At 34.5% G+C, this 10,698-nt stretch overlaps 1 protein-coding gene across 1 annotated transcript; it reads left to right on the top strand.

The window, feature by feature from the left end:
• Positions 1 to 916: 916 nt before the first annotated feature.
• On the top strand, positions 917 to 9,748 carry LOC136232491 (RNA polymerase II C-terminal domain phosphatase-like 4). The gene is made up of 9 exons (XM_066021680.1): positions 917 to 1,057; positions 1,190 to 1,386; positions 1,974 to 2,047; positions 2,981 to 3,093; positions 3,279 to 3,459; positions 5,408 to 5,697; positions 6,931 to 7,116; positions 7,197 to 7,235; positions 9,158 to 9,748. Exons 2-9 carry the CDS (start codon positions 1,190 to 1,192, stop codon positions 9,488 to 9,490), a joined length of 1,413 nt encoding a protein of 470 aa, XP_065877752.1. The 5' UTR covers positions 917 to 1,057; the 3' UTR covers positions 9,491 to 9,748.
• The last annotated feature ends 950 nt before the right edge of the window (positions 9,749 to 10,698 follow it).

Here is a 10,698-nt window from a genome sequence, read left to right on the forward strand (position 1 = left end):
GTCGCATTTGTGACGAAATGCGACAAATTTCGTCACAAATGCGACAGCAATGGAGGAAAATTGAGAAAAATTGCGGAAAATTGAGAAAATTGAAACGATACCATTACAGATGAAGAAAGAGACAAGACCAACGAGAAAAGCAAGCGTATAAGCTAAAAACATACTATTTCTATGGGAAATTAACTCAAAAATCTCTAATGATTAGTATCAGAAATTGAAGAAGATGAACCGAATAAGAAGTTGAAAGAAGAAGAAGAAGAAGAAGAAGAAGAACCAGAAGAAGAAGAAGAAAAAGCGGAAGAAGAAGAAGAAGAAGTAGATCGATGATTGAATAGAACTAAGGGTAATTTTGTCCAAAATGGTTGAAAGTGTCTAATTTGGTAAGATGGAAGCAAAGTGGGTTAGATATGTAAAATGTCATTCTTAATTGGGTTAGATTTGTAATTAGCCCCAAAATATTTTAGATAATTTTCTATTAATTTACCATTAGTAAATGGGCCTTAGAGCATCTCCAATAGAGGGTGCCTAAAAGAGTGCCAGCTGATGTGGCAATAGGTTTGACAACTTTTAAAGGGTGCCCACTATTGGAGTGATTGTGGGTGTAAGGAAAGTTGCCAATTTTTGGCAACCTCTTGGCAACCTTGTTTAATAATTTTTTAATATACTCTCCTAGAAATAATAAATCTGGAACATTTTATTTATAATAAAATAATAATTTGTAGGATTATAGTGGCAACTTTTCAAACAACCTCTGTTGGAGCATTTTTTAAGTAAAAGTTGCCAAAAATGATGTGGATGAAAGAGACAATAAAATACTATATTTTAGTAAATTTTGGCACTCTTTTAGGCACCTCTATTGGAGATGCTCTTATACGGTCAAGTCTTAAGTCCGCAATCAGCCAGATGCGGACCCATAGTGACGGTTCCAAAACAATCCACATTAGTTCGCCATAATTTCAACTCTGCCCCTTGTCTAAACCAAACGGAAAACTAGTTAGAGACCGGAACCCCTAGGTTCTCTGCGATCAACGCGAATTGAGAAGTTGAAGACTATCAAGTAAGAATATCCTCACCTCTTCTGGTTATTCAATCCTTCAGTTGATTCTCTTGTTAGTTTTTATATAAATTATTGATATCTTCATTAATTTGTACTGCGAGTGGAGCATTAATTAAGGGTTTCTAATTTCAGATGAGTCTTGTAACTGACTCGCCGGTACATTCGTCTAGCAGCGATGACTTTGCCGCATTTCTTGATGGGGAACTAGATGCTAAGTCTTCAGACTCATCAGGAAATGACGAAGCCACTAAGGACGGACTGGATTCTGATTCATCTGACTCATCGCCCGAGGAAGAAGATGAGGATGATTCTAACATTGAAAGCAAAAGGTCTCCTTCATTTTATGTTGATATTTTTTCCCCTTCAAATATAATCAGAAATTGTAGTTTCAGATTCTGCAATTTTGTTCATTACTGTATTTATGTTCAGCGTTTGCACATGTATATGTTGGTTAGATAGTGAATATTACTTGCTGGAGACGCTAGTATAATTGACTTGGTAGTGCTTGCTCCTTTTTTTTTTATTGTTCTGTAAGTAATTATTTTAGCTTACGTGAAGTCATATGTAGTATATTCTTGTAGTTGAGGAAGCACTAACCTTACTGAATTACTTTATCACTAGGTGAATTTTTTAGATGTTTTTTTTTGTCTCCATTATTGTATATACAGACATTGCTCATTTCAGCTCCTTTTTCATATTTCCAAACGTTGGATTTGAATGATACTAAATTGGAATTTCTCTGTTTCCAGTGTTGGTTAGTGCGCGTTTGAGGCTCAACATGCATTTATATAGTTTTATTTGAACTTCATTTAGCCACTGCCGTACTGCTATTTCATGGTTTTGACTGTGCTTGTAGTTCCAATTAGCATACTTTGTTGCTTATGGAAAAAACTTGCTTTTATGAATAAATCTGCAGGATAAAAAGGTCTAGAGTGGAGATATTGGAGAAGACAGAGGTAACTGAAGATGGACTCTTAGGGCAGAGCTTAGGTAAAGCTTTTGAGCACATCTTAACTTGATTCTCAAACTCTGATTAACTAATACTGAATATTTCACCTTTTGTTATTTAATTTCATATGAAATTTCCTTGTGAAAATAAAAGGAGTATATTGAAAGATTTACGATATTAACAATAATTGAATGCAGTTTATAAATTACTTCCAGGTTAGGCTTTTGTACCAGTTATTAGTTAGAAGCATTTTCTTATTGTCCTAGCTAAGTCACTGGAAAAATTGAAATTTATGCTGTCAAACTTGATCTGATTTTATAAATATTCTTCATTTTAATGTTACTTGGGGGAATGGCTTGTTACATTTGTGTGTATAAGCTTGTGAAGCACCGACTCTTCCAGGGGTCGGAGTGGTGGTGTCGGACTTGCCAGGACATGGCCGGACTTGTACACGGCAGGGCAAAATCGTGTCCCCTGCATTTTTTTTTTTTAAAGTTGGACACAGCGGGGGACACCTTATTATAATTAGGTAAGTTTAGGGTTTTTAAAAAAATTTAAAAGAAAGGGGATTTAATTAAAAAAAAAAACCCAAACCTAATTTCTCTTCTTTCGTTCCTCTGGTGCAAACTCAAACTCTTCTTTTCTTCTTTCTCTGGTGCGATTCCTCATGCTTGAAGATTAAATGGTGTTTGTAGATGAAGAAGATGAAGTGCTTGAAGGTTAAATAGTTTGATTTGAAGTTTTATACACACACACACACACATATATATATATATATAATTATATACAAATTTGCCGTGTGCCGCACCCGCACCTGAGTTGGTGCTTCATAGGTATAAGCATATTTCAGTATTTATGCTCAAGCTGTAGCATAAATGTATGTCAATAAATTTTCATCTGTATGATGGACTTTAACTTAAAGTTGTTTTATTTTTATTATTTTCTGTTACTTTTGATCACCTTTTGTGAATTAGCTTCGTCAAGTAAAGTTGCATGCACTCATCCGGGATCCTTTGGGGACATGTGCATACTTTGTGGGCAAAGGTTGGTTGAGGAAACTGGTGTCACGTTTGGATACATACATAGAGTAAGCATCTGCTTAATGCATTTTTTCACTAAAACATTTTATCAACTGATTAGCCCTTTGTATAAAGGTCAGTTAGAAATTAGATTCATTGATAAATGTTGGCATATCAATGTCCTTCTATCGATGTAAATTAGTATCATGTGGCTTTCTTAATAATAATGAATAGAGAATAACTTTGCTTGTAGGGGTTAAGGCTTGCTAATGACGAAATTGTGCGGTTACGAGACACAGATATGAAGAATTTGTTACGCCAAAGAAAGCTTATATTGGTTCTTGATCTAGATCATACACTTCTTAATTCTACCCAGCTTATGCATTTGACATCAGAGGAGGAATATCTGAAGAGCCAAATAGATTCTCTGCAAGGTATGTTTTTCAAGCGTGATTTTGTGGTTCTGCTTGTGCAGTGGCCAGTTGGAATTTGCTGGTTTTTCGAGGGAAGGAATTTATCATCATTATTATTTCCACTAACTCTACTATAGATATCTGAATGCAATTTTTGGAATAGTTTGTATTGCAACTGAGCCTTTTCAAATAGATCTGAGCTTAGGTCATTGATTAAAAACTTCTAAATATGCATAAAAGATAAGAATTCATGGCATATAATGATTTAGTGTCTCCATCATATATCATAGGTTAGTTTTGATTTTAGCTGAAGAAAAAGTCTTGTAGATAAAATAAGTGCTATACTTTTGGGGGCATGGTTTTGCATTCCATTGCTCCTGTTTGTGGAAGCTTCTAATAATGGTTTTATTTTCGTTATTTCTTAGCTGTTCCTCAAATTTATGAAGTTGGATTACTTGAATTCAAATTTTTGTTTTCTATCTGAGACTCAGAGTATTAGTATCAATCTACTTCTTCCACTTACTCTAAGCAGGGTGGTTTTTTCTCCTGTTCAATGGCCCCATATCAATTTTCATGAATTTTGAATAAGTATCCAAAATTTTTGTTTTCATCACTTCATTGAAGAACTTATGATTCCTTTTTGAACCAAACATGAATCTTTTGATTCATTTTGTTTGCACACTCAATTTATATCAGTTCTGGGGAAATCCTGTTTTCTTTTCCGCTGAAATGAATCTATTCTCTCCTCTGTTAATAATATGATTCCACATGGAAACTATTTAACTGGTTACTCATAAACAAGAATACTGATAGCAATCTTCTCAATAAATCTGTAATTATGAGTTGGCTAGTCTGTTTGGGCAGGGAGGTGGTTGGAATATGATACTGCAAGGGCTAAGGAGGGAGGGAAAAAAGAGGAGAATGAACTTTGTGGAATAAATATGAATAGGCATTAGATGATGAACATATTAAGAACTAAAATCAAGGAGATGAAAGGGTTGAAACAGAAGAATACATTAAAAATTATGCTTTTATAGTTTGAATCTCAAGTCAGATGCTAAAACTGTACATCTTTCATGGTCTATCTTTTTTTTTCCTTTTTCTTTCTGTTCTTTATGGTGGTTGAATTAAGTGATGGCTGCTCTTATTTTTTTAGGCTGCTAAATCATGAGGCAAAAGATTGTGATAACAACCTTGCCTAACATGATGATGATGCCTATTCTCTTTAAACTCAATTCTAGATTTTCATAAAAATCCATGTCTTAGATGCGAATAGAAAGTAGTTTGAAAAAATTCCTTATTTTCTGAGGATAATGTATTCAAAATTTCTAGTATACATCAAACATGGGGACATTAGCTCAATGTGTAGAGATCAACAAGAAAAGCAAGATGAAGGCCCTATAGGAATGGCTAATGGAAGCTAGTCCATCTGTGACTAGGATATGACTTTTTGTTGGCAAATGTTCTATGTTATTTTATTTCGTAAATATCCAAATGACTTTCACTTTGCCTATGTTGAAATTGAGGCAACTTAAGCAAACTTGTAATTAGTATATTCTTCCTCTCTCTGCCATGATCTTCTCTTAATGAGTGTTGTTATTGCATTCCTTGCCTCCAATTATAGTGGGGTTCTCTTAAGTTGAGATACTACTTTAATATGATTTGTTTCTGATATATGTCAACTCCTTGCTTGCCCTACAGTTCCCGTAGCAGATTGTAGGATAAGGCTACCAAATCACCAGTGTGTCTTCCGCACCAAATACTAAGAACTAAGTTGCAGTTGTCATGATACATTTAGCTAGTTTGATTATTTTCGTTATTGCACTTCCTGAAGATGGGATTTTATTTTATGCTTCTTGCTTATATTATTGCCAGAATTACATTTGATGAGTTCTTATCTATGTGTCAATATCCATTCTCGGCCTAACTATTGACTTTTTTTTTTTTTTCTTCTGTTTGAGATGGATAGATATTTCGAATGGCAGTCTCTTTATGTTGCATTTCATGCACATGATGACCAAATTGAGGCCCTTTGTACGCACATTTCTGAAAGAAGCAAGTCAGATGTTTGAGATGTACATATACACAATGGGTGATAGGGCATATGCACATGAAATGGCAAAGCTGCTTGATCCTGGAAGAGAGTACTTTCATGCTAGAGTTATTTCACGTGATGATGGAACACAAAGGCATCAAAAAGGTCTTGATATTGTGCTTGGGCAAGAAAGTGCAGTTTTGATTCTTGATGACACAGAAAGTGTGAGTGCATAATCCTTAAATAGTCCTTGTATGTACAGGATATAAATCTCCAAAGTGATGTATCACGCCAATGGTCAATGGGTTATAAATTGTAGCTAAACTAAAGTAGATGCCTAGATGGTCTAACTTTTTATTCATTGTAGCTTGCGAAAGTTAAGCTGTTCCTTAATATCACAATGTTATTAGAACCTATGTTATTAAGTAGAAAAATTGCTTTATAATCCTATAAAACATGAAATTCTAATCAACCAACTGAAATGTGAAGTTACTTATTAGGTCAACTAAAAGAAAATAATGTCTGATGAGGCTCAAAGTCTGTTTGGTCCAGAATGTTGTATTGACATTTTATAATGTTGAGGGCTAGTTTCTGTTCTTTACAATTTTAGGCTCTCCAATTTATTTAGAAATTTCGGGTTCTCACATCCAAAATATACCATTCCAAAACCAAATATACCTTAGATGCTATAACCTTGTATTGAGAAATAAAACCCTAAAATTGCTAAAGAGTACTGTTAAATATCAAATTTATAAATAGTAATGTAAATTATCCTAAACAAAATATATATATTTTTTTATTTTATTTACCGTTAATAGAACAATACTAATCATTAAGAGGTCCTTTTAGAGACATAATTGGATTATAAATTAGGACTTTCACTACTTTTATTTGATTAAACATAAATTACATTAGATGGTAATTCAGTTGCAAGGTTGCTATTGTCATTATTTATCTGTTTCACATCATTATAATTTACAGAATACTGTACAGACACATGCTCTGACATGCCATCAGTTTCTCCTGCAGTTGATATGAAGTATATAGCAAATATTCTTAGTTCATGTAGACAAAAAATGTTAACTGCTTAGAAGCTGAAAGGCCAGTTACTCGAGTTTGGTTGCTTGTCTTACAGATCACAGTGTCCTTAGCTCTTCCATGTAAGGAAGCTGCTCATAATGTTCTGCTTATTATTTGAAACGAAAAGGATGCTCTAGCTATAGATCACTTATCTTTTGATAAAGATGTATTAGAAATTTTTTCAGTTCAATTACTTGTCTTTGGTATCCAGATCACACTGAGTCTATTCTTCCATGCAAGACAGCTGTTCATCGTGCTCTGGTTAATATTTGGAATAAAGATGCTCTAGCTATAGTTTTCCCATCTTTTGACCTGCAGTGTATTTTAGGTAGATTTTGGAGACTAGATTGATTATCCTCACAAGGGTTTTTTTGTAGGCATGGACAAAGCATAAAGAGAACCTGATATTGATGGAAAGATACCATTTTTTCGCTTCAAGTTGTAAGCAATTTGGCTTCAGTTGTAAATCTCTTTCAGAGCTGAAAAGTGATGAGAGTGACTCTGATGGCGCACTTGCATCAGTTCTTAACGTTCTGAGGAAGATTCACCATATGTTCTTTGATGTACTCCCTCTGTCCCAACATCTTTTTCCTGCTAAATGGTTTTTGATGCTTGATCCTAATATCCTGTATTTTTTTTGCAGGAACTAGTGGACAATCTAGATGGCAGAGATGTAAGGCAGGTAAAGTTGGGTGAAAAGTATGTGTTGTTTTTCAAAATTGTGAAGAATGCTGTCAACCATAGTTGTTAAAGGCACGCCTGACCCTAGGCTCAGGGCTTAGTGCCTCGGTAGCAGAGAGGTAGGCAATGTTCTCCGGTCGTGCGCCTCACCCTAGGCTCAGGGCTTAGTGCCTTGGTAGCAGAGAGGTGGGCAATGTTCTCCGGTCGCGTGCCTTGGGTGTGCCTTCTGGAACCTGTTGCCTTGAGTGAGGAGCGCGTGGGTGCAGGTTTAGGGTTTTTTAGGGTTTTGTAGGAATAGGATATGTTTATGGATCAAGGGCTGAGATTAAATTAGAAAGAAAAAAATAACAGGAAAAGGAAAGAAGATGAAGATAATAAGAAATAAATAAATAGAAAAAGGAAACAACATCAATTAGAATAAGAAAGAAAGAATTAGAAAAAGGAAACAACATCAATTAGAATAAGAAAGCAATAAATAGAAAAAGGAAAGAAAATCAAGATATCAAGGCAAACATAACGCAAAGGAAAGAAGATTAAAGATCTGAATAGATATTAGATACATATCATACATTATTGAACATTCCATTCCACACTTCCACAGTTTTTTCTTCTTCTGTGAACTGTGAGGAAGCTCTGCTGCAAAATCAGAGTTCTTAGATTTAAAATTTTATTATGAATTATAATTGTGGAAGAGTTAATAGTTAATTTGAAATTTATTTCATGCATTTTATTTATTAAGATTGTTATTTGACTATTTTCTGTATTTTAGAAATGTTAATTGTTGTCATTTACATAGTTGTTAAAGGCGTGCCTTACGCAAGGCTCAAGGTAGTGAGCCTTGGTTGCACAAGGCGAGGCGAAGTTTAAAAGGCTCTCGCCTTGTGCGCATGCCTGGGCTTCAGAGCCTGAGTCAAGGCGCACCTTGACTCACCTCAGTAACATATACTGTTTTCACTAGGGCTTTTTTCTTTACTGTTTTGTGTAAAACAAACGGTTGCTTAATCTCAACTCTAATCTAATTTAAATAAACTTAATCTTAACCCTTGATCTAAATGAGAATATCAAGAGGCGTAAATATAGAAAGACTAGAGAGGGATTAAGAGCAGAGTCACGTAACGAATAGTTTAGTAGCATTGGTTAGGTACTTAATCTTAACCCTTGATGATGATTATTAGTTTTTTTTTTTTTTTTTTGTGTGTGTGTGTGTTCTTTTTGATTGACAATGAACGGTTATTAGTTTAGTAGCACTAGTTGGGTACTTAGGTGAAGACGTTAAGTATATTTTAATGTCTCTATGAAGTTTGAACTTAACTTGGTGTTTTTGACATTTAGTATTATGTTTTTATGTAGTTTTGTCTTGTTTTGTGTGGTCATAAGTGTGTTTTTTTGGTTTATGCTTTAACTAGTGATAGAGTATATATATATATATATATATATATATTTTTCTTTTTTTCGCGCCTCGTGTTCCTTAGAGTCTAGGCTCAGGACCTCTTAGTGCCTTAGTGCGTATTTAACAACTATGGTCATTTATAATTTTATACATATTTTTTAGTGTGCCTTGTGTCGCTCAGGCATGAGCCTGCACCTTGTGCCTAGGCTTTAGGACCCTCTTGCGCCTTAAATAACTATGCTGTCAACAAAATAATCTCTTTAAGGACAATGTTGCATCCTGGCCTCTGCAAAACTCATTTTCCACAATTTACTTCTATTACTCTCTCTTTGACATTCAGATTGCATATTTTCGGATTTGATGTTTGCAAGTTTATCAATAAGCCACCTGTTTGTAGCTATTTTATACATAAATTCATGCTCATTATTTTGTATCAACATATGTATCAAAAAGAAGAAATAGATGAATTACTTCGTCTTTTAAGTTTTTTTTAGGATTAGGATACTAATTACATGTTCTATATTTTTCTGCAGGTTCTGAGAACTGTTCGTAAGGATGTACTAAACGGATGCAAACTTATTTTCAGTAGAGTCTTCCCTACCCAATTCCAGGCTGATAACCACCATCTCTGGAAGATGGCGGAGCAGTTGGGAGCCTCATGCTCAAAGGAACTTGATACATCAGTGACACATGTGGTGTCAACAGATGCTGGGACTGAGAAGTCCCGTTGGGCTCTGAAGAATAAGAAATTTCTGGTCCATCCGCGGTGGTTAGAAGCAGCAAACTATTTGTGGCAAAAGCAGGCTGAGGAGAATTTCGGTGTTAACCAACTGAAAGATCAAGAGCCAACATCTTCATTCAGGTAGTCTAGTCTTTTTATATTTTGGTTACAATATGAAGCCAGAAACTACCAAGTAGCTTACGGGGTAAGCGGATACATCAATATATATCGCGAGTTAAGATCTGGAAAATACTAATTTTAGGAAATTCAATGTAACATCTAACGGATAGGGAAACTACTTCCGAAGCTTTTGTAGTGGTTGATATTTTGTCTAGAAATGTAAACGAGCTTCTGTTTTTCAGTATTATTTGATCACCTTAAAGAGTATCATTGCCCTCTGTTTTACGGTAGTCTACAAATGATATTTTTCTTTTATTTTATTTTTTTACTGCTGAACTTCATTTCAATGATGCTATTTGATTAAGTTTCTGGTCATAACTATAATTATTGGACATTTGCCAATACAAGAAATAGTACATTTAGAACTCCTTTCATCCCAAAAGATAATCATAAATGGTTTTCTTTCTGTAGATGGCCAAAGGGCCAATTTATGATCATTTTCAAAATTTTTTGTCACTTTAGGACTAGATTTTGTTGCCTCATTTTATGATGTGTATCCCTTTGTTTTTTTTTTATGGTTGATTTGTATCTTAGATTCAGGTCAATTTAAGGAACTGTGATGAACTCTATTAACTATAAAGATACTAATCTGTTAACTGTAAGATATTTTATGTTATATTTAGCTGATGTTATATGGAATTTTGGGCTTGAATTAAAATAATAACCAAATAACACTTGTACTCGTACAATGAGGTGAATATATTTTATTTTAATTTTTTTATCTGAAACAACCAGAAAGAAAAGGCTAAAGCTGGAAAACTGCAGAAACTAACACAGCATTTAGAAACTGCAGAAAACTAACACAGCATTTAGTCTATAGGAGGAGAAACAATTATGGACTCCCCAATACCCATTAAATCTAACAATAAAAGCCGTTTAATGTCTTCCGGCGGGTCTTTCAGACAGCTTACTCCAACGGGAGTCGCATAAGACAGTTTTGCAAGCCAATTGATTTCCTGAATTAGAATGCGTTGGGGATGAATGTGAAGATTCTGAATTCTTCCGTTCAACATTTGGATAATTTCCCATGAATCAGATTCAACAATGATTTGCATGTATCCTTAGGCGATAGTTAGCTTCAGTCCATTATAAATCCCCCACAGTCCAGCAATAAAGCTATCTCCTATGCTATATTTTAGATAAACCCAGTGATCCAAGAGCCATTCCAATCTC

Source organism: Euphorbia lathyris, chromosome 6 (assembly GCF_963576675.1).
Source record: "Euphorbia lathyris chromosome 6, ddEupLath1.1, whole genome shotgun sequence".
In the NCBI taxonomy this organism is placed as follows: domain Eukaryota; kingdom Viridiplantae; phylum Streptophyta; class Magnoliopsida; order Malpighiales; family Euphorbiaceae; genus Euphorbia; species Euphorbia lathyris.